Genomic DNA, 24167 nt, shown 5'->3' with positions numbered 1-24167 from the left:
AGTCATTACCACACCCTGGTATCCCATTGATGGGCGGGCTCAGTGTGCGCTTTGTGATTGGCTGATCGGGCCGCTTTCATCTGTAAGCTCTGTACTATTTTGGCAGAAGACACGGGGATCGGAAGGTTGTAGATCGTCATGGCCAGCAGCAGGTTAGAAGTAGTCCTCCTATGCTGTGTGTTGTGTAGATCGGCTCTGGACATGTGGCAGTTCTGCTTATGTGGAACCAAAACTTATTTCTGAGGAACTTCAAAGTCAAGGCATCCTGGGGCTTGTAGTTCCTTCTGAAGTAATTGGTCAGGTTTCCTTGCAGTGGTCTCCAATCTGTAAGTTCCCAGCTGTTGTAAAACTACAACTCCTAGCATGCTCTGACAGCAGCAGCTGGAGAATCACAAGTTATGATTCCCTGAGGGCACTGATCATTGATTGCAAGCTCTTGGGGACAAGCTTCTAGGACGGGGCAGTCGGAGTTAGACAGAGTAGTGTCCTTATCCACATCCCTGGATCGGTTGTCACCCCAGTCTGGGGTTTTGTAGGGTGCCCATAGGAGTGCCACCCCTTACACAAAGCAGTGGGCCCCATTCATTTCCATATGTCATGCCCTAACTTTACAGGAGCAATGTCTCTTTAAGAAAAAGGTAAGTTTAGCCTAGAGGTGAGGCCAGCAGTGATGTGGGCCCTGCAGGGTTAGACGCTCTCCACCCCTGGGCCATACATGGGAGGGGGTTACAGGGGCCATGACGTAGGACCGGTAGTATTTTGAATGTATCCTGGAGCAGAGGTCGGGTGACACTCTGTATGTCAGCTGTATAAGGTATCCATAATACATGGATTATACTAGAGGTAAACGATGGCGCCCACATCCTGGGTTAAAGAGGATATGTCACCTCTCCTCACTTGTCTGAACTAGAAATTATTTGTATTCCCTATGAATTAAAAGATCAGAGGCAACTTGTTGTTGATTTGCTGTTTCTCTGTTATCCCTCCTATAAATGTATACATTTTGTCAGCATATTCTTACATTTCTAGGAAGAATAACAGAGGAACAGCATAGCATAGAATTTAAAGGAGTATTCCCATCTCAGACAATGGGGGCATATCGCTTGGATATGCCCCCGTTGTCTTATAGGTGCGGGTCCTACCTCTGGGACCTGCACCTACATCCAGAACAGAGCCCTGAAAATTGAGGAGGGCGTACTGCGCATGCGCAGCCTCTCTCCATTCAGTATGCCTCCATTGTCTGAGATGGGAATACCCATTTAAAGAGATTATTATTTACAACTAACACAGACATGTCAGGAGATGTGCCAGGTCCTCTTAGGGGGGTGCACCTAGCGTTTTTACAGCTTGAGGCTAGAGCCTCACTTGGCCTCATGAGCGGTGCGCCCCTGGGTCATCTTTAAAGGGAGTCTGTCACCAGATTGTGACCTAATAGACCGCTTACATAGCGCTCTAGCATAGCAGTCTATGATTCTAATGGTACCTTTGATGTTTGCTTGTGAAGTTCCCCCAAGGCAAAAACGGACTTTTATTCAAAGAGGCAGAACAGCCTGGGCTCCAACGAGGTGAACCCCTTCCTGGGCACTTGCGAGCCCTTGAATAAAAGTCAGTTTTTGCCTTGGGGGAACTTCAGAAGCAAACATCAAAGGTACCATTAGAATCATAGACTGCTATGCTAGAGCGCTATGTAAGCGGTCTATAAGGTCACAGTCTGGTGACAGACTCCCTTTAATGAGCAGCTTCAGTCACTACTGATATTCACAATAATGGGGAAGGCATTAAGGCCTCATGCACACGACCATTCTGTTTTTTGTGGTCCACAGATCCGAAAAAAACAGAAGCCGCCTGTCTGCCTTCCGCAAAGAACGGAATGGGCAGGTCCATTGTAGAAATGCCTATTCTTGTCCGCAAAACGGATAAGAATAGGACATGTTCTATTTATTTATTTTTTTGGCGGGGCCACGGTACGGAGCAACGGATGCGGACAGCACACGGAGTGCTGTCCGCATCTTTTGCGGCCCCATTGAAGTGAATGGGTCCGCATCCGAGCCGCCAAAACGGCGTCTCAAATGCGGACCCAAACAACGGCCGTGTGCATGAGGCCTAACACAGGTTTTTTAGATGTTGCAATTATTTTCTGGATACAGCTCCCATCATGCCTGTGACGCTCAGGGTTTCATATGCCTTTCACTGGGGGATGAGCTTTCTCCTGGGCTTACTGTTTGGTAGTAACCAGATTCCAATTAAATTCTTTTGAAAAGGAAACCATCAACCGTATTGATCACTATCGGCAAAATCCCCCCGAATGTGATTGTGATTTTACATAGGATGAAACCTGCCAAGTCAGAAAAATGAAAGGGGTTGTGACATACACAGGATCGGGGATAATGTTTTGATCGGTGAAGGTCTTAGAACCCCAGAATGGGGGGTCCTGTTTCCCTAGAGGTTGAGCTTTCACACTGCCAGAGAAAGAATGGAGTGGCAGCATACGTGCTCGACCTGCTGGTCTACTAGGATGGGGGAAGGGACCCCCATTTTCGGGATTGGTGTGGACCCTGCAGTTTGACCCCCACAGATCAGATAGTTTTCCCCTATTAGAAACATAGAATGTGTCGGCAGATAAGAACCATTTGGCCCATCTAGTCTGCCCAATATACTAAGTACTATGAATAGTCCCTGGCCCTATCTTATATGAAGGATAGCCTTATGCCTATCCCATGCATGCTTAAACTCCTTCACTGTATTTGCAGCTACCACTTCTGCAGGAAGGCTATTCCATGCATCCACTACTCTCTCAGTAAAGTAATACTTCCTGATATTACTATTAAACCTTTGCCCCTCTAATTTAAAACTATGTCCTCTTGTAGCAGTTTTTCTTCTTTTAAATATTCTCTCCTCTTTTACCTTGTTGATTCCCTTTATGTATTTAAAAGTTTCTATCATATCCCCTCGGTCTCGTCTTTCTTCCAAGCTATACATGTTAAGATCCTTTAATCTTTCCTGGTAAGTTTTATCCTGCAATCCATGGACCAGTTTAGTAGCTCTTCTGGAGATATCTCTTCTGGAGATATGGTCTCCAGTACTGAGCACAATACTCCAAATGAGGTCTCACTAGTGCTCTGTAGAGCGGCATGAGCACCTCCCTCTTTCTACTGGTAATGCCTCTCCCTATACACCCAAGCATTCTGCTAGCATTTCCTGCTGCTCTATGACATTGTCTGCCTACCTTTAAAGGGCTTCTGTCACCCCACTAAAGTGATTTTTTTTTTTGGGCTAGTGAAATTAGGTATATTGCGATATATGACAATATAATTGTGTCACTTACTTTGATCCAGCAGTTTCTGCAAAAAACGAAGTTTTATAATATGTAAATTCGGTCTCTACCAGCAAGTAGGGCGGCTACTTGCTGGTAGCTGCTGCAGAAATCCGCCCCCTCGTCGTGTTGATTGACAGGGCCAGCCGGGATCTCCTCCTCCGGCCAGCCCTGTCGGCATTTCAAAAATCGCGCGCCTGTGTTGATTCGGCGCAGGCGCTCTGAGATGAGGAGGCTCGTCTCCTCAGAACTCCCTCAGTGCGCCTGCGCCGATGACATCACCGAAATAGAAGACGTCATCGGCGCAGGCGCACTGAGGGAGTGCTGAGGAGACGAGCCTCCTCATCTCAGAGTGCCTGCGCCGAATCAACACAGGCGCGCGATTTTTGAAATGCCGACAGGGCTGGCCGGAGGAGATCCCGGCTGGCCCTGTCAATCAACACGACGAGGGGGCGGATTTCTGCAGCAGCTACCAGCAAGTAGCCGCCCTACTTGCTGGTAGAGACCGAATAATGACCCCTAAATCCCTTTCCTCAGATACTGAGGTTAGGACTGTATCACTGATTTTATATTCTACTCTTGGGTTTTTACGTCCCAGGTGCATTATCTTGCACTTATCAACATTAAATTTTTGTTGCCAGATTTTTTACCATTCCTCTAGTTTTCCTAAGTCATTTACCATTTGGTGTATCCCTCCAGGAACATCAACCCTGTGGGTGCCATCCATGTGCAGCCTGAGTAAAAAATAATAATATATCTATCACTTTTTCACATGTGGAACACAAGCGAATATTAGCCCTTAAATGACAATTCAGCTCTGCTGCATTGCTACAGGTGATTGTTTGGCAGCAGAAGAGTTAAATCATTGGTGGCTGTAAAGCCGGTGACTAAATAAATGCATCCTCTGTACTTACTCCAGGACTAACAACCCAACACTGTGCAATCGTGTGACACAGAAATGGCTGACATGATATAAGGAGAAGCCATGGCGGCTGCAGACGGCAGTCACTGTATATAGAAGATAAGGGAAAGTTTATTTTGGATTGGGATTGGGGGTCGTCTCTACATCAGCGGATCTAGGGGCGTACTGCTGGTGGAAGCCCCTGTGATCATCTGTAGTTTAGGGGAGGATTAGACAATCAACTCAACGTGCATGGGAGTATATTCATTTTACTGGTCTCCTGCAGCCCTCCAAGGACTCTTACACTTCACGCAACCTGCAGCCACCACTAGGGGGAGCTCACTTAATTCATACACTACATGGACAAAAGTATTGGGACTCTTATATATTACATCTACAGGAGCTTTAAGGACAGCCCATGCTAAATCCATAGGCATTAATATGTAGTTGGTTCCCCTTTTGACGCTAAAACACGTTCCACAAGATTTTGGAGTGCGTCTGTGGGAATATTTGCTCATTCTTCCAGAAGCATTAGTGAGGTCAGGCACTGATGTTGGATTAGAGGGCCTGGCTCACAATTTCTGTTTTAGTTCATTCCAAAGGTGTTTGATGAGGTTGAGGTCAATGTTCTGTGCGAACTCAAGTTCTTCCATACCAACCTCACCCAACCATGTCTTTATGGTCCTTGCTTTGTGCATTGTGTACACAGTCATGCTGGAACAGAAAACAGCTTTCCCCAAACTGTTCCCACAAAGTTGGAAGCATACAATTATCCAAAATGTCTTGGTATGCTGTAGCATTAAGATTTCTCTTCACTGAAACTAAGGGGCCTAGGTCATCCTCCAAAACCAACCCCACATCATTATACCTCCTCCACCAAACTTTACAGTTGGCACAAAGCAGGCAGGCAGGTCATGTTCTCCAGGCATTCATCAAACCCCAACTTATCCATCAGACTGCCAGATAGAGAAGCGGGATTCCTCACTCCACAGAACATGTTTCTCTGTTCCAGAGTCCAGTAGTCGTGTGGTTTACACCACTACATCTGACACTTGGCATTGTGCTTGGTGCCGTACTTGAGGGGTTAATTGCCGGGAATCACAGCACCCTGTCATAGAGGGTGGGTGCCGGGTATGTGAAACCGCAGCCGGTACCCGCTGCCTACACTTAATGTGTTAATTATATTCATTGGTGGCACAGTGCCCCCCCCCCCAACCCTCACAGTATTATAACTATTATAATCATTGGTGGCACAGTGGCCACAGGATCCCCCCCATTGTTATATTCATTGGTGGCAGTGGCCACAGGGTCCCCTCCCCTCCTTTTCATTGGTGGTGCAGTGGCAGTTCTGATCAGAGCCCCAGCAGTGTAATCCTGGGGCTCCGATCGGTTACCATGGCAGCCAGGACACTACTGAAGCCCTGGCTGCCATGGTAATCTCCCTGATGCTGTGTGCACAAAGCCCGGGGCAGCAGGGAGAGTGTGAAGTCCTAGTCACCCTAATACAGCTATATCAGGGTGAATAGGACAAGGGATTTGAAGATCCCAGGTTCTAGCCGCTAAGGGGGAAATAGTAAGTAAAAAGTAAAAAAAAAAAACACCAAAATACTAAAAGTTTAAATAGCCCCCTTTTCCAATTTTACATATAAAATATATAAACAATAAGTGCAAACTATTAAAAAATATCTCCTATGCGGTGAACGCTGTAACAGGAAAAAAATAAAAATAAAATGCGCAATGCGCTGTTTTTTAGTCACCTTGTCCCCCCAAAAAAAAGGGCAGGACTGTTCTATTATGAGCCGGCCTTGCCATAAAATGCGGAATGCACGCTGCTTTTTTGGTGTTTTATTTTTTCATGTGGTATCAAATGGTATCGAGTATCACAATACTTTTTTATGGTATTGAAATCGAATCAAAAGTTTGGTATCGTGACAACCCTACTGCCACCACTCATCATATCAGGCTGACGAGACACCCTGCATTGAATAACGCCCCAGTACACCCTACAGCGCACTATGCAGGCTAACATTCACAGGTTAATACATCAATACTGGTAACGCTTCTTCTAAGGTCATGGAATCGTTAGAACACAAGAAGGCTCTTATTAAAGTGAAGTTTTAATATAAAAAAAGGACAGTGCGTACAAATAATGGGGTTATCATAGAAAACACCACATAAAATATACAGCCATATACATATAATGCGAAATAACAGTTTGGGGGGAAAAAAGGCATATAAACAGAACGTAATACGTTACGCAATGGAAAATGACATAGTTGCTGATAGCAGCCAATCAGATTGCACCTGTAATTTTCCAGAGCTCCTTTGGAAGATGAAAGGATCAATCTGATTGGTTGCTATGGGCAACTAAGCCATTTTTAATTTCCATCAGTTTTGATAAATCTGTTTCATAGAGTTCTCATTGCAGAGATTAGATGGAAACCAGCTCTGGGTATTTCTACAAGATAACACCTGACCATGAACAGATTTAGTATGAGACCAGTACAGAGGGCTGCAGAGCGGCTGGGAGTATTGGTATGTGTGGGTGGCTGTGGGCTTGTGCCACTCCTTGATCGTCACCAAGTCGCAGTGTCCCCCCACCCCCACCTTCCTGTCATATGTTTAGTGACTAAAAATGTATTTCCTGCAGTTTTATGTTTGATTCTTAGATGAAGGTGTTCCGGTTTTCTGTAGTTTTAGGCCTGCCATGCCAGCGCTGGATATCTGTGTTATCATGGGGTGGACAATGGCCCTGTGTACACCAGACACTTCTCTTTTCTTTTACTTACCTTGTTCTAGAGAAAAATGAACGGTGGATTTGAATAGCTTCCCATGAACCCCAGTGGGTTATTAAAGCGTCTTTCACACATCAGTGTTTGGTCGGTGATTTCCATTGGTGATTTTGAGCCAAAACCGGGAGTGGAGGCTGCACAGACATAAGGCCTAAGGGAAAGATTTATACCTGTTCGGTGTTTTGCACCTGGTTTTGGCTCACAATCACTGATCAAACATTGACTGTGTGAAAATGGGCTAAGGCCTCTTCCACACGAGCGTGGCGGGTTGGCTCCGGATGTGTTCAGGGAGCCTTTAGTGAAACTCGCACCATTTTGAAAGCAGGTTCAGTCAGTTTTGTCTGCGATTGCGTTCAGTTGAGCAATGCATTTTGATGTTGTTTTATTCCGGCCGCCTCTCGGCATGTTTGCCATGCTGCGGCCGGACCTCCAGCCCACCCCCATTATAGTGAATGGGGCTGGAGTGGACTTCTGGCGGCACGGTGCACTAGCACGGAGAAGGCTGCCGCTAGTGTGAAACTAATAAAAAAAAACTCTGTCTAAACCAGACAGCATTCAAGCCCACCGGAAAAAGAGAATCCAAATGTTATAACAAAAGCAAATAGCTTTATTAAATAATACATATATAAGGATCAGGAGAAGAAAAAGGCAAAGTGGAAAAAGATACAAAGAAAAGCGAGAGGCAAAACCTCACTGAATAACCGTATCCACCATATGCCCCGTAGTATGATATAACAATGCCAGGCATATAGCGGTATTGAAATCCCTGTATAGATAATGGATGGTGCAGAAATATACTAAACCTTTCCTGAACAGAGAGTATAATAAATCCCCACTGAGCAAAATGAGTAAACTAGACTGTCAAATAGGGAGTCAAAGTTGATGATTCTTGCAAAAAACAAAGGTAAGCTCGATGCAAGAAACCAAGTTGAATGGATTAGGCAGTGGCTGAGGGACAGACAACAGAGAGTTGTAGTCAATGGAGTATATTCAGACCAAGGTCTTGTTACCAGTGGGGTACCTCAGGGATCTGTTCTGGGACCCATATTGTTTAATATCTTTATCAGCGAAATTGCAGAAGGCCTCAATGGTAAGGTGTGTCTTTTTGCTGATTTAGGAAAACTATGGTAATTCTAGTAGTCTGTTCTTATGCTAGAACAGAGGTAGGAAACCTCCAGCACTCCAGCTGTTATGAAACTACAACTCCCAGAATGCATGCTGGCTGTGTTCTTCTCAGAACTTTTATAGAAATGAATGGAACATGTTGGGAATTGTAGTTTAACAACAGCTGAAGTGGCGAAAGTTGCTGGCCCCTGTGCTAGAACAAACTACCAGATTACCTGTAGTGGAGATTTGAACCTACCTACACAAAACAAAAACCACCTTGGTTATTCAAGTTAGATGCTGTGGAACTATTCGAAGGGAGGTCAATATCGAGTGGACCTGCCACGGCTCTAAGTGGCAGCTGTCCCTTCTTGGCTCGATCTCAGCTTTAAACCGCTGGCCCACGAACTTTAGTGCTGCCTTCCATTAAAAACAATGGGAGGAAGACTATAATAGTCTGTCTCCAGAATTTGGGAACTTAAAGTGGCCCTGGAAAAAAACTTAAAAGTAGCCCCATGTTGTAGATGGGTCCAAATTAATAGAAGACGGGACAAAACAACTAGGCAGGGCCTGCAATACCGCAGTGCAGCACAGAATACCGCCCCAGCAAAACCAAATACCACAGGGCAGCAAAAATACGACCCCAGCAAAACCAAATACCACAGGGCAGCACAAAATACTGCTGCCCCAACCACATTATTCAACTGTATCACAGTTGAGTTCAGGAGAGCACCTGTGGCCGTTGAGCATCAGATCATTATGTACCTTGTCTGTGGCCATCAAGAGGGCTTTTGTGGCCCTCTGGCCATCGGCCCACCGGGAAATTTCCCTGTAGGGTCTGTGGCCAATCTGCCAATTTACTCAACTATTCTAGAAAGATTAAAGCTAGATTGTGATTGGTTCCTATGAGGCACAGTGTCCCTATGATAACTGAATGAACAGAGCATAGGGAGGAAATGTCATGGGGATTCTTGTTGGGGCAAAATCCCCAATGCCGGATGGGCGGTGGACCCAAAATTAGAAGTTTGAGTACTCAGAGAAAACTGATAACAGGCGCAGTGCTGTGTATCAAGTGTTCCAACTTTATTAAAAGTAAGCAGAGATGATATACCGTTTTTCTGGATGATTTCCAAAGTGGGAGACATAATTAAGCATTTACATCATAACTCATTAAATCACAATCTGAAATAAGCATTTCTTGGCTATACGCCTGAAGCGTCCCTTTAATCTTAAATGTGGGTGTTTGTCATGGACTCGTCCTGCTAATAATTGTACAAATTCCTCAAAGGGACAAAGTTGGAGGGGCTAGGAGCGACCTTGAAGTCACAGTAATCTTACACAGAGAAATTCACAGTTTGTCATACATTCTACACACAAAGGTTTAAGGCTTATTACACAAAATGGCTGTACAAGGCACAACATGGAGTCGTAACCTTCGCACTCTCAAAGCTCTTTTCCCAGGACACTTGGAACACTAACCTCTGAGCACATGAATAAGCAACCAATCAGATCTCTTCATTCATCTCCAGTCCCTAATTTTCAGCTACAGTTTCGGCTAACTCGGGCTGTCCTGGTCTGAAAATGGGTGGGGATTATGTAAGCCCAGCCAATAAGTGAGAGTTCCCAGTGAGGGTTGGGGTGTTCCTTCAGGCAGGGCTTAAATTCAGTTTCGGTAAGGAAGAAGATCTATTCATTCTAGAATAAGACTCCTTAGCTGATGCAGCACAGCGTCAGGCAGTGTGCTTGTCTTGTATCAGCCCCCGTATTGGTATCATGCTCACTTTTATCGCTGTTATGATAAGTGTCTTTCCAGTGGTCACCCACAGGCCAGGTCAGCAGTTTGGTTTTGTGTCCAGTCCTTTATGTCAAACCCAGTTTTCTGCAGTTTCCTCTCCTTTCTTCTTCTCCTATCTTCCTTACATTCTCTTTCATCTCTCCCACTCACACCAGTTTCTTCCCTTTAAAGGGGTTGTGTCATGGAGCATATTCTGCATTTTTCAAACCAGCTCCTGGATCTGAAGACTTGAAATTGCATGTAATATAAAATTCAATAAAATGTATCTGTATAGCGCCACCTGCTGTTTGTTATTTTCTTGGGGTACTTTCACACTAGCGGCAGGAAGGATCCGACAGGCTGTTCACCCTGTCGGATCCGTCCTGCCGCTATTTCGCCGTGCCGCCGGGCTGCCGCTCCGTCCCCATTGACGGAGCTCTCGCCGTGCACTGCCATGCTGCGCCGGAGCTTCGCTCCGTCCCCATTATAGTCAAATGGGACGGAGCAGCAGTCCGGCGGCACGACGACCTGCCGCTAGTGTGAAAGTAGCCTAAGGATGAGCAAATCGACTTTGGATTAAACATCCGAAGTCGATTCGCATTAAAATCCCATAGGCTGATTTTAATTAGTTTCAGTATAAAGCTGTAGCCTGCTCTCACTACATTCATTGGAAGCTGTCTAGCCCCAGGAAAGGTATAGAGTGGACTCGGCATGCATGTTGATACCTGCATCCCTTGGAATGGAGGCCATTATGGCACAAATAAAGGGTAAAAGGCAGATTGGATCCAACATGCACGCGGATCCAACACTCCCTGAACTTTATGGCGGCCATCATGGCGCATAACAGGTAGTATTTAGTGTTAGGACCCATCTAACAGAGATCGCCTTGACGTACGGCAGACGGGCTCAGACGGTTTTGTACAAAATGCATTGGCCAGGCATCTCACTTTATAAATAAGCGTAGCATTAGCACCATTATTATTGTAATCATAATTTTTGTGACTATGGCATTGTTGTACTTCATCTGATTTGCAGTGTGCTGCTGCATTGTCTAAACCTTAGTCTTTACCTTACCTTCTCTATAGTCCTTCTATCCCTTACCTTTACTGCCTCCTGTCACTCACCTGTCTGTCCCTCTGCCTTTACCACAGTCTCCTTCTAACTGCACCGCAGTCTGCCTCCCCATTCTCTTAGCTCTCCTCTTTAGCTAGGTCCCCACCTGTATAACCGGCCCCCATTTTGCACATTTACAAGATCCATTTTACTATAGATTGTACATTCTGTAAGCTTCTAAGATAGACTGCCATCAGCTCCACTTATGTCTGTAGCCTAAGAACCTATTTCTGTGATACCGGCACGGTGTGATCTACATATTTAAATGTCCTTGGCGGTGAAGGCCACGTTAGGTCACAGTATAAAAAGCTTTGAGATGCAGGTAGTTGTACTATACTATATATCTTTCTATAACCGTGTGTCCCACAATGGAAATGTGCAGTTAAACTGATCTGTGATGGCCAACATTCAGCTTATCCAGCGACTTTGCTGTACGTATCCTGCAATGTAAGCACACTTACCACTGTTGATATAAATCAGATGTAAACCCCTATCACTGCTTTATGAACAATTAGTTTGTTAGCTCCCCTTTGTTCACATTTGTCTCGCCATTCATTGAAGGACAGTTACATGAGATACCCGTCTGACTGCAGCCCATAATGAATCGGGAACCTGCTAACAATTGCACAGAAAGTAAGGCTACTTTCACACTAGTGTTTGATCGGATCCGTTCTGAACGGATCCGATCATATTAATGCAGACGGAGGCTCCGTTCAGTACGGATCCGTCTGCATTAATAACTTAGAAAATTTTCTAAGTGCGAAAGTAGCCTGAGCGGATCCGTTCAGACTTTCAATGTAAAGTCAATGGGGGACGGATCCGCTTGAAGATTGAGCCATATGGTGACCTCTTCAAGCGGATCCGTCCCCATTGACTTACATTGTAAGTCTGGACGGATCCGCACGCCTCCGCACGGCCAGGCGGACAGCTGAACGCTGCAAGCAGCGTTCAGCTGTCCGCCTGTCCGTGCGGAGGCGAGCGGAGCGGAGGCTGAACGCCGCCAGACTGATGCAGTCTGAGCGGATCTGCTCCATTCAGACTGCATCAGGGCTGGACGGAGGCGTTCGGGTCCGCTCGTGAGCCCCTTCAAACGGAGCTCACGAGCGGACCGACGAACGCTAGTGTGAAAGTAGCCTTAAAAATAAAACTGCAGAAAGGTGACAAACAATAAAATAAAGTGATTGTTTCATCATATTTAAATTTTCAAATCCCATCATCTTCTTGTATCTCTTTAAAGAGACATTGAGACTTCTGGGACCACAAGTGCCGTCCTGGGTTCTCCTAGTTCTAAATGAAACCAGACCTAGTTTCATCCCACTTCTGAATATCTTATGTTCTTTATCACAGAGGTACTGGTAACTTAAATCATGAACTTTCCAAACTGTTCAATGAGCTCTGGGATGTGGATGTGAATCGGATGTCTCCTGGAAAAGATTACCGAATCTCCCTACAGGTAAAGATTATAAAGGCAGCTAATGAATTCCACTCGAGCCCTATGTATAATAATAATATAACCACTATAATACTGCTCTAAAGTACAGTCTATAACTGCTAAAATATCACCCACTGTGTAAATAAATGTAAATACTATAGTATTGCCTCCTATGTGCAAGAATATAACTACTATAATACTTCCCCCATATACAAGAATATAACTCATATAATACTGCCCCTTTGTAAAAGAATATACCGTAACTACTATAATATTCCCTCCTATGTACAAACCGGATTCCAAAAAGTTGGGACACTATACAAATCGTGAATAAAAACTGAATGCAATGATGTGGAGGTGCCAACTTCTAATATTTTATTCAGAATAGAACATAAATCACGGAACAAAAGTTTAAACTGAGAAAATGTACCATTTTAAGGGAAAAATATGTTGAATCAGAATTTCATGGTGTCAACAAATTCCCCAAAAAGTTGGGACAAGGCCATTTTCATTGTGTGGCATCTCCCCTTCTTACAACACTCAACAGACGTCTGGGGACCGAGGAGACCAGTTTCTCAAGTTTAGAAATAGGAATGCTCTCCCATTCTTGTCTAATACAGGCCTCTAACTGTTCAATCGTCTTGGGCCTTCTTTGTTGCACCTTCCTCTTTATGATGCGCCAAATGTTCTCTATAGCTGAAAGATCTGGACTGCAGACTGGCCATTTCAGTACCCGGATCCTTCTCCTACGCAGCCATGATGTTGTGATTGATGCAGAACTGTGGTCTGGCATTATCTTGTTGAAAAATGCAGGGTCTTCCCTGAAAGAGATGACGTCTGGATGGGAGCATATGTTGTTCTAGAACCTGAATATATTTTTCTGCATTGATGGTGCCTTTCCAGACATGCAAGCTGCCCATGCCACACGCACTCATGCAACCCCATACCATCAGAGATGCAGGCTTCTGAACTGAGCGTTGATAACAACTTGGGTTGTCCTTGTCCTCTTTGACATGGCGTCCCAGATTTCCAAAAAGAACTTCGAATCGCGACGCGTCTGACCACAGAACAGTCTTCCATTTTGCCACACTCCATTTTGAATGATCCCTGGCCCAGTGAAAATGCCTGAGCTTGTGGATCTTGCTTAAAAAATGGCTTCTTCTTTGCACTGTAGAGTTTCAGCTGGCAACGGCGGATGGCACGGTGGATTGTGTTCACTGACAATGGTTTCTGGAAGTATTCCTGAGCCCATTCTGTGATTTCCTTTACAGTAGCATTCCTGTTTGTGGTGCAGTGTCGTTTAAGGGCCCGGAGATCACGGGCATCCAGTATGGTTTTACAGCCTTGACCCTTACGCACAGAGATTGTTCCAGATTCTCTGAATCTTCGGATGATGTTATGCACAGTTGATGATGATAGATGCAAAGTCTTTGCAATTTTTTGCTGGGTAACACCTTTCTGATATTGCTCCACTATCTTTCTGTGCAACATTGTGGGAATTGGTGATCCTCCACCCATCTTGGCTTCTGAGAGACACTGCCACTCTGAGAAGCTCTTTTTATACCCAATCATGTTGCCAATTGACCTAATTAGTGTTAATTGGTCTTCCAGCTCTTCGTTATGCTCAAATTTACTTTTTCCAGCCTCTTATTGCTACTTGTCCCAACTTTTTGGGGATTTGTTGACACCGTGAAAATTTGAATCAACGTATTTTTCCTTTAAAATGATACATTTACTCGGATTAAACGTTTGATCTGTCATCTACGTTCTATTACAAATAAAATATTGACATTTGCCATCTCCACATCATTGCATTCAGTTTTTATTCACAATTTGTTTAGTGTCCCAACTTTTTGGGAATCCGGTTTGTACAAGAAAATAACTACTATAATACTGCCTCCTATATACAGGAATAAAACTACAATAGTACTGCCCCCTATGTACAAGAACATAACTAATATAATACTGCCCCTATTTATAAGAATATAACTACTGTAGTACTGTCTCATGTACAAGAATATAACTACTAAAATACTGCCCTTATGTACAAATATATAACTACTATAATACTACTACTATGTACAAGAATATAACTACTACAATACTCCCCCCTATACAAGAATATAACTAATATAATACTGCCCCATGTAAAAGAATATAACTACTATAATACTGCCCCCTATGTACAATAATATAACTACAGTACTTTAATACTCCCCCTGTGTACAAAAATTTAACTACTATAATACTTATGTCTATGTACAAGAATGTGACTACTATAATACTGTCCCCTATGTACAAGAATATGACTACTATAATACTGCCTCCTATGTACTAGAATATAACTATTATAATACTACTACTATGAACAAGAATATAACTACTATAATACTACCTCCTATGTACAAGAATATAATTACTATAAAACCACCCCCTATGTACAAGAATATAACTACTATAATACTGCCTCCTATGTACAAAAAATAACTACTATAATACTACCGTACCTCCTAAATACAAGAATATAACTATTATAATACTGCTCCTATGTACAAGAATATAACTACTAATACTACCTCCTATGTACAAGAATATAACTACTATAATACTGCCTCCTATATACAATAATATAACTACTATAATACTGCCTCCTATGTACAAGAATATAACTTCTATAATACTGCCTCCTGTGTACAAGAATATAACTACTATAATACTGCCCCTATATGCAAGAATATAACTACTATAATACTGCCCCTATATGCAAGAATATAACTACTATAATACTGCTCCTATGTACAAGAATATAGCTACTATAATACTGCCTCCTATGTATAAGAATATAGCTACTATAATACTGCTCCTATGTAAAAATAAAAAATAGAACTACATGAACAATATGGTAAAGCCAGTGACTCTCACCTCTGCTGTCCTCCACTCTCTAGGGGCAGGCCGGGTATGTTCCAGCTGGCAGTAAGACGGCTAGAGACAGTGCTCAGTGCCCGCTCTTCCTGTATGTTAATGAAGAGAAGATAAAAAGTATAAAGACCTTTGCAGGTAAGAGGCCGGATGTTACGGCCATAATCAACCACTTTGGGACTGTGGAAACCTGTGGTTAGTCACCCCTCTGCCTGTAAAGGCAGTCTCTTATTTTCCGTCAGTCTGGTGCACTGTCGGTTACTCCCACATGCCGGCTTGTTTCTTGGGTTCAAAGCCTATGTAGACCTGAAATGAAAGCTACTCAGAGATCAGACACATTGAGCCCAATATACAAAGACCCTGTGCGCGGCTTTCTTCCTACACCGAGCAGTTAGGTTTGTATGTTCTAGCTGTTATGGAGCTGTCATTTAGGGTCCATTCACACGTCCGTTGTTTCTTTCCTGATCTGTTCCGTTTTTTGCGGAACAGATCAGGACCAGTTCTGGACCCATTCATTTACAATGGGTGCTGAAAAAAATCAGACAACATAATGTGTGCTGTCCGTTTCCGTTGTTCCGTTCCGCATGTCCGATTAACTATAAAACTTGTCCTATTCTTTTCCGCAAAAATCGGATCCTGGTACAATACAAAGTCAATGGTTCCGCAAAAAACGGATGACATTCGTATGTCATTTCGTATGTCATCCGTTATATGGGGAATCCGTTCCTGGAAATTAAATCCTGCCCACAGAAATCACTTATTCACTTTAAAAAATATATATAATTATTTGCTTTGTGAAATTTATACATGTTTCCGTTTTTTGCGGATCCGCAAAAAACGGATGACATACGGAAACATTTTCAGGAACAACGGATCCTCAAAAAACGGACCGAAATTCGGGATATAGAAAAATACTGACGTGTGAATGTAGTCTTTGTCATAGAGTCGCCCAGGCTTCACAGACCATCAGAGAACCACTTGAAACTGGGGACGGAGAAACAGCTAGGCAAGCTATCCTGTAGACTGCAGCTCTGGATGTGACTGTAGTATAAGCCTTTTACACGATTTACTGTAAAATGTGGTCAATTCTGGAGGTTTACAGAGAAGTAAATGAGAGGAAGGTGTCTGATCCCTTTCTACTGCCATCCTGTCACTTATTGGGGGTCTCTACCGTAAATAATGTCACCATTTCTGTATCCCCTCCCCCTCATACAGCCTTCATTTCCTTACTTGACAACTATGAGATGTCCACGGGGGTGGCCGAAGTTGTGACGGCAGAAGAAATCGCCGAAATGAACCGGTTCCTCGACGCCATCCTGGAAACCAAAGTGATGCAGGTGAAACCGATACTGTGAGCTCAGAGTCCAATAATAACTGTGTACAGACAAGTTCTTCAACTGTCTGATAGACTTTCTTGTCTAAGTTATTTGCTTGTTGTCAGTGAATTGGAACATTCTTCTATACATCCAGAAGATGAAAGCCTGTACAGATGTAGTACTTCTCACAGCTGAGGGTTTGTTTCAGTTAGATCCAGTCTAGAGAATCCCTTGTGAGGGAAACCCATCAGACGCACACATCTCTCTCGTGCCGTGTTAGTTTGTTACAATGTATCGGTGCAGGTAAAATGTGTCAGTCTAGAGTCCAGGCTGTTGATGGCCTAGATTGGATACAACAGTAGGAAATCCTCAGCCGTAAGAAGTATTCTGTCTGACCAGTTTTCAGTCTTTGGAGGTAAATGAAAATGTTCCTGTTCACTGATGGCAAGCAGAGATCTTGAAAATAGAGATGCATTTAAACACAAAGGCTGTCATTTATTATTTGTTATATGCCACTTTTTGGCATATTTAGGCCTCAGATTTTGTCGCAAAGGTGTTTTTAAGCAAAATCTGTGACTTTACCCCGCTCACGCCACTTTTGCAAACTGGCATGGGTGAGAAAGAGGGAGGGCCAGCTAGCCCGCCTGATTCATCATTTTCCGCAATAGTTTGTGGTGTGGAAAATGACCTTAAACTACGCCAGCAAGGGAGCTGGTGTAGATTGAAGCATGTCATACGGCCTGTGCTTCTATATAGCTCCACCGGCAGCGCACAGAGATGAGGACCAGTGTATAAATCGCGGGTCTTAAACGTATTTTTCGCCCTATAAGACCCAACGGCCCATAAGACACACCTAGGTTTTAGAGGAGAACAATAAGAAAAAAATATTTTCCATTACACCTCAGGTCAGACCAGCAATCAGACCCCCAATGTTAATCAGACCTCAGCTTACAGCCCAAATCAGACCCCCAATGTCAATCAGACCTCAGATCAACCCCCCAACCTTCAGCCATCTATCAGCCCCCGTATGTCAGCCATCTATCAGCCCCCGTATGTCAGCCATCTATCAGCCCCCATATGTCAGCCATCTATCAGCCCCCATATGTCAGCCATCTATCAGCCCCCATATGTCAGCCATCTCTCAGCCCCCATATGTCAGCCATCTCTCAGCCCCCATATGTCAGCCATCTCTCAGCCCCCATATGTCAGCCATCTGTCAGCCCCCATATGTCAGCCATCTATCAGCCCCCATATGTCAGCCATCTATCAGCCCCCATATGTCAGCCATCTGTCAGCCCCCATATGTCAGCCATCTGTCAGCCCCCATATGTCAGCCATCTGTCAGCCCCCATATGTCAGCCATGTGTCAGCCATCCATTAGCCCCCATATATTCATCCATCAGCCCCCATATGTCAGCCATCAGCCCCTGCGCAAAAAAACAAACAAAAAACTTACCTCTCCTGTTCCTGGACGCCACCGCTCCTCACCATTACGATCCTCTTCATCCTGCTGTCGGCTGTGTATTGCGGCGCAGTGTGAGGTCACAGAGCGCCCTCACGCTGTGCGCAGCCCTGCACAGCCGATTGCCGAGCCGTGGACCAGGAAGTGGTGAGTACAGAGCCTTCACCGCTTCCCGGTCCTCCGGTACTAATGAAGCGCTTCCATAATGGGCGAAAAATACGGTATGTCCCTTGAAGTATATTAGAAAGTTGCAGAATTTTTCATTAGACAAGCAAGGATAAAGCTTCTTTTTTATTACAATTGGCTTGCCCTTTAATAACCCCTTTCTGATCAGTGACGTACTATTACATCTTGGAGGGTTGGTAGTTAAAGGGGTTCTCCAGGAATTATATAAAATGGCCGCCAGCAACCTGTCCTAGAGTATTAGGTGACTGGTAGACTTTTTTGCTCTGCAAATGGTGACTGTGTCCCTAAGGGGTTAATTATTGTAATTGCCTTGATAAATGGGATTAGGCAGAGTTAACCCTTTATGTTGTGTTGAAGGTTACTCATGAATATCTCGTCAAGAAAAAATTGGCAAAGCCGAATCTGAAGGACTTCAAATCTCAGTTATACAGCATCTGGTTCCAGCTGTACAGCCGAGAACCAGGGAAGGGGTGAGTGCGACCCAAATAGGGGCACATCTTCTTAAATCACAAGACAAAGCAGCAGGCTCTTTCACTTAGAGATGTAAGCATTTTTATTTCATGGCCATTTAGGTAAAAGTGTTAAAGGGGTTGTCCAAGTTATTTTTTTGGTTTTTGTATACAGACAAGAACCTGGAGAAGGGTTTCCTCTTCTCCAGATATAAATGCTGTGCACAGGATCCCCCCCCCCCCCCCTCCCCTGCAAACAAATAGACTGGAGGAGTTCTCTCCTCTGTACTCTTATGCTGTCTGCAGAGCATTGCACAAGAAGAGGCAGGGGGAAGATCCCATATGTATCAGCACTGTGATTGTACTGTACAGTTGGGACTGTAGTCCCACACATACAACAAGAGTATCCCAGCAGTCAGACTGCAGGCAGTGTACCACCTTTAGGGCTTATTCAGACGCCCATATGCTGTCCAAAAAATGCGGATCCGTTTTTTTGCGGATTAGATGCCCATACACTTCTATGGCACCCTTTACTTCCGTTCTATGGCTCCACAAAACAAATAAAACTGTGAACATCAGGACGTGGCCCCATTAAAGTCTATGGGTCCGTAAAAATGTGGAATGCAATCTTTTTTTATTTTTATTTTTTTCTGTCTGTAAAAAAAATGGAAATTAGGAAATATAGGGTTTTTTTTGCCTAAAACTTGCTTAGCTTATGTATATATTGCTGGCCATCAGATTTACAGTGCTTTTTTATTTTTTATTTAACTTGGACAACCCCTTTAAGTCCATTGCCATATTGGTTGTCCTTTTTTTAACGATTGCCACCCCAGCAGAAGATAAATCCATTCTCTTGACATTAAGCGGACAACCCCTCTGCCTTTTAATGTTTTTTTTTTAAATATATGGGCAAGTTTATAAAGGGAGTTGAATACTTTTGCACTTCCTTCAGCCATCTTTCTGAATGCTATTTACTATGAATTATCTGATGTACAAATGTGTAGGTCCATTGATTTCTGACCTACACAGCACACCAGTTACCGTACTCCGTCACAAAGCTCTCATCTTGGTTGCATTTAGCAGTAGTGGGCATGCTCGGTTCTTACAACACGTCCAGGAACTGCGCTTTAAAAACTGCAAGCCGCTTTACCGCAAATGCGCAAATAAGCTTAACCTGTGCTAGCTGCAGAACAGCAGCAATTCACTGTAAAACCACATACATTTTTGCCACTCAATTAGTGGTAGTAGGACCTGCAGCATGACCACTACACCTAGGTATACAGGAGACCTAGGGACCAAGTTGCTAATGTAGCAGACATTGGGTAGCACATGATCTGAGTGCTGCTTAGTGAAAGTATTCAGTCTCCTATTGAGAACCTACAGTTTCCCAGTAAGCATAGGAGGACAGGTCAGTAGTATGGACTGAATACAGAATGATGGGGGTTGTACATTGTTTTCATTTCTTTTCTTTGCAGACCAGATTCTTGTGGCTTTGAGCACGTGTTTGTGGGTGAGTCAAAGCGAGGGCAGGAGATTATGGGGCTCCACAACTGGGTCCAGTTCTACCTACAGGAGAAGAGGAATAACATAGACTATAAAGGGTTTGTGGCCCGTCGCTACAAGAGCCGGGTAAGAACTTGGGTCTCCAGGCCCCAATACATTATCATGTGATGGATATTAGTTATTAGACTGGGAGCACCCATTCACCTAGTCATGGGGGCTCCACTGACCTGTTCACTTAGTCATGGGGGCTCCACTGACCTGTTCACTTAGTCATGGGGGCTCCACTGACCTGTTCACCTAGTCATGGGGGCTCCACTGACCTGTTCACCTAGTCATGGGGGCTCCACTGACCCGTTCACCTAGTCATGGGGGCTCCACTGACCCGTTCACCTAGTCATGGGGGCTCCACTGACCCGTTCACCTAGTCATGGGGGCTCCACTGACCCGTTCACCTAGTCATGGGGGCTCCACTGACCCATTCACCTAGTCATGGGGGCTCCACTGACCCGTTCACCTAGTCATGGGGGCTCCACTGACCCGTTCACCTAGTCATGGGGGCTCCACTGACCCGTTCACCTAGTCATGGGGGCTCCTCCAGAATAAGTACTGACCATGAATACCATGAATAAGTACTGACCTAGTAATAGCGAGCAGAGTGACCCTTTAATGGAACACCTCAGACGAAAGTGATTCTCTGTGTTCTGCGGGGAGGAGGAGCATGACACGGTTTTAAAGGGGTTTTCCTATGAAAAATATTCTACATTTTTGAAAGCAGCACCAGCAGGCTCGGACTGGCCCACAGGGGAACAGGTGAATCCCCTGGTGGGCCCCTAGTCCCGTACCCATGCTCAAGTGGCACATGGCACAGTAGACTGACATATAGATAGGTTGGCTCAGATGCTATACAGTACATTGACTATGTCAATGTAAAAACTGGGTAGTAATATATTCATGTAGCTTTACAATGGTTCCCCAGAATGAATTTTACTGTTGGGCCCTAGTTACCCCAGTCCGACACTGAGCACCAGAATCTGAGTACTTCTGTAATTACATGTAATAAAAAATGTATCTATATAGCACCACCTGCTGTGTTCTTTTCCTCTGTAACATTGCTGAGGTGGATACACATGCTCAATTCCATCCTTAAACTACCACCAGCCATATCTATGTAAGAAGCTGGGATGGGGAGTACACGGGACCTCCCCCCCCCCCCGAGAAAGGGGACACACCCTGAGCTGTGATAGGGAGAGAGTTGCTGCAGAAAGGACACACCCTCTATGCTGCCAGTTGGATATGAATCTAGCAGAGCAATTAATCCATCTGTGTTTGGGCTGGCTCTAGCATTGTACAATATGATGTCTGATTTAAAAGGGTTAACAGGTTACAGCAATTGATGACCTATCTTCAGGTTAGGTCATCAATATCAAATTGGTGGGAGTCCACACACAGCACCCCTACTGATCAGTTGTTTTGTGCAGCTGCCACGCCAGAAACACAGTCTATGGTGATGAAAGCAGACTGTGCCGCATGCTGATCCGTAGGGGTGCCATGTTTGGACTCTGATATTGATAACCCAGGGCTCCAGATGGCGACCAAAATGGTCGCCAATGCTCCTTAAATTTTGGAGATGGCGACAAAACTTTTTAGTCTTGTCGCCATTTGCGACTGGACCGCCGCGCTGCTGCGCAGCCTAGTATCAGTTAAAGAACATGGCACGCACCATGTTCTCTTCAGTAGCACAGTGGAGAAGAAGGGAGTCCCTCCCTCCCCACTGTGACGTGGCCGCCACTGCCACCAATGGGGAATTGGAGGGAGGAGGAGGGGAGAAGCTGTGGCCACTGCGCCACCAATGAATGTAAAACATATTAACACAAGTATAGGCAGCGGTATCACAGACCCAGCCTCAATAGCAGGGCATGCGATACGCGACAATTAACCCCTCAGGTGCCACATCTGAGGGGTTAATTGCCGCGGATCGCATGCCCTGTTATTAAGGCCGGGTCTGTGATACCGCTGCCGACACTTGTATAAATGAGTAAAGAGGACCTTTCATGGGTCCAAAGAATATGAACTTAGTGGCAGGCTGTAGAGCGGCGCCCAGGGATCACCCTGCACTTACTATTATTCCTGGGCTCCGCTGTGGCCCCTGGTATTTTCAACATTCAGAGCAAGGAGGAGGAGACGCCAGTGTCTCTCCTTCTCCCTAAGAGCAGCGCTGTCCAATCGCAGCTCAGAGCCAAGGAGTTTTTTTTTCTCCCTGGCTCTGAGCTCTGCCCTTCTCCTCCTTGTTCTGAATGTTGAAAATACCGGGGGGCCACAGCAGGCGAACGGAGCAGCGCCCAGGAATAATAGTAAGTGCAGGGTGATCCCTGGGCGCCGCTCTATGTAGCCTGCTACTAAGTTCATATTGTTGGAACCCATAAAAAGGTCTTCTTTTTTTTTTGCATTCATTGGTGACGCTGTGCGCCCCCACCCCCCATTAATAGTATGATTGGTGGCGCAGTGACCACAGCCCCCCCCCCCCCCTCATTGTTATATGGTGGCCACAGGGTCCCCTCCCCTCCATTGGTGGCAGTGGCAGATTACATTGCTGGGGCTCCAATCTGTTAGCATGGCAGCCCAGGAAGCTATTGAAGCCCTGGCTGCCATGGTAATCTCCCTGTTGCTGTGTGCACAAAGCCCGGGGCAGCAGGGAGAGTGTGAAGTCCTATTCTCCCTGATACAGCTCTATCGGGGTGAATAGGACAAGGGATTAAAAGATCCAGGTTATAGCCCCTAAGGGAGGAAGTGGTTATTAAATAAAAAGTTTAAAAAAAAGTTAATAAAACACCAAAATACTAAAAGTTTAACCACTTCAGCCCCGCTAGCTAAAACCCCCTTCATGACCAGGCCACTTTTTACACTTCTGCACTACACTACTTTCACCGTTTATCGCTCGGTCATGCAACTTACCACCCAAATGAATTTTACCTCCTTTTCTTCTCACTAATAGAGCTTTCATTTTGTGGTATTTCATTGCTGCTGACATTTTTACTTTTTTTGTTATTAATCGAAATTTAACGATTTTTTTGCAAAAAAATGACATTTTTCACTTTCAGCTGTAAAATTTTGCAAAAAAAAGACATCGATATATAAATTTTTCACTAAATTTATTGCTCTACATGTCTTTGATAAAAAAAAAAATGTTTGGGCAATAAAAAAATGGTTTGGGTAAAAGTTATAGTGTTTACAAACTATGGTACAAAAATGTGAATTTCCGCTTTTTGAAGCAGCTCTGATTTTCTGAGCACCTGTCATGATTCCTGAGGTTCTACAATGCCCAGACAGTAGAAAAGCCCCACAAATGACCCCATTTTTTGTCACAAGTTAGCGGAAAATGATGATTTTTATTTAAAAAATTTTTTTCTTACAAAGTCTCATATTCCACTAACTTGCGACAAAAAATTCTAGGAACTCGCCATGCCCCTCACGGAATACCTTGGGGTGTCTTCTTTCCAAAATGGGGTCACTTGTGGCGTAGTTATACTGCCCTGGCAATTTAGGGGCCCAAATGTGTGAGAAGTACTATGCAATCAAAATGTGTAAAAAATGGCCTGCGAAATCCGAAAGGTGCACTTTGGAATATGTGCCCCTTTGCCCACCTTGGCTGCAAAAAAGTGTGACACATCTGGTATCGCCGTACTCAGGAGAAGTTGGGGAATGTGTTTTGGGGTGTCATTTTACATATACCCATGCTGGGTGAGAGAAATATCTTGGCAAAAGACAACTTTTCCAATTTTTTTATACAAAGTTGGCATTTGACCAAGATATTTTTCTCACCCAGCATGGGTATATGTAAAATGACACCCCAAAACAAATTCCCCAACTTCTCCTGAGTACGGCGATACCAGATGTGTGACACTT

The 24167-nt window shown here is 44.5% G+C and overlaps 1 protein-coding gene across 1 annotated transcript in view; it reads left to right on the top strand.

Annotated features, from left to right (window-relative positions):
- Positions 1-40: 40 nt before the first annotated feature.
- The window catches only part of LOC122926601 (poly(U)-specific endoribonuclease-A-like), a 29831-nt gene continuing 5704 nt past the window's right edge, over positions 41-24167 (top strand). Inside the window, exons 1-6 of the mRNA XM_044278026.1 lie at positions 41-152; positions 12345-12450; positions 15375-15486; positions 16564-16685; positions 18670-18782; positions 20237-20390. Coding sequence (XP_044133961.1) covers positions 139-152; positions 12345-12450; positions 15375-15486; positions 16564-16685; positions 18670-18782; positions 20237-20390 — 621 coding nt within the window. The 5' untranslated portion in view covers positions 41-138. The remainder of the gene's footprint in view (positions 153-12344; positions 12451-15374; positions 15487-16563; positions 16686-18669; positions 18783-20236; positions 20391-24167) is intronic.

Source organism: Bufo gargarizans, chromosome 2 (genome assembly GCF_014858855.1).
Source record: "Bufo gargarizans isolate SCDJY-AF-19 chromosome 2, ASM1485885v1, whole genome shotgun sequence".
Lineage (NCBI taxonomy): Eukaryota > Metazoa > Chordata > Amphibia > Anura > Bufonidae > Bufo > Bufo gargarizans.
This window is presented reverse-complemented; position numbering and strand designations above follow the sequence as displayed.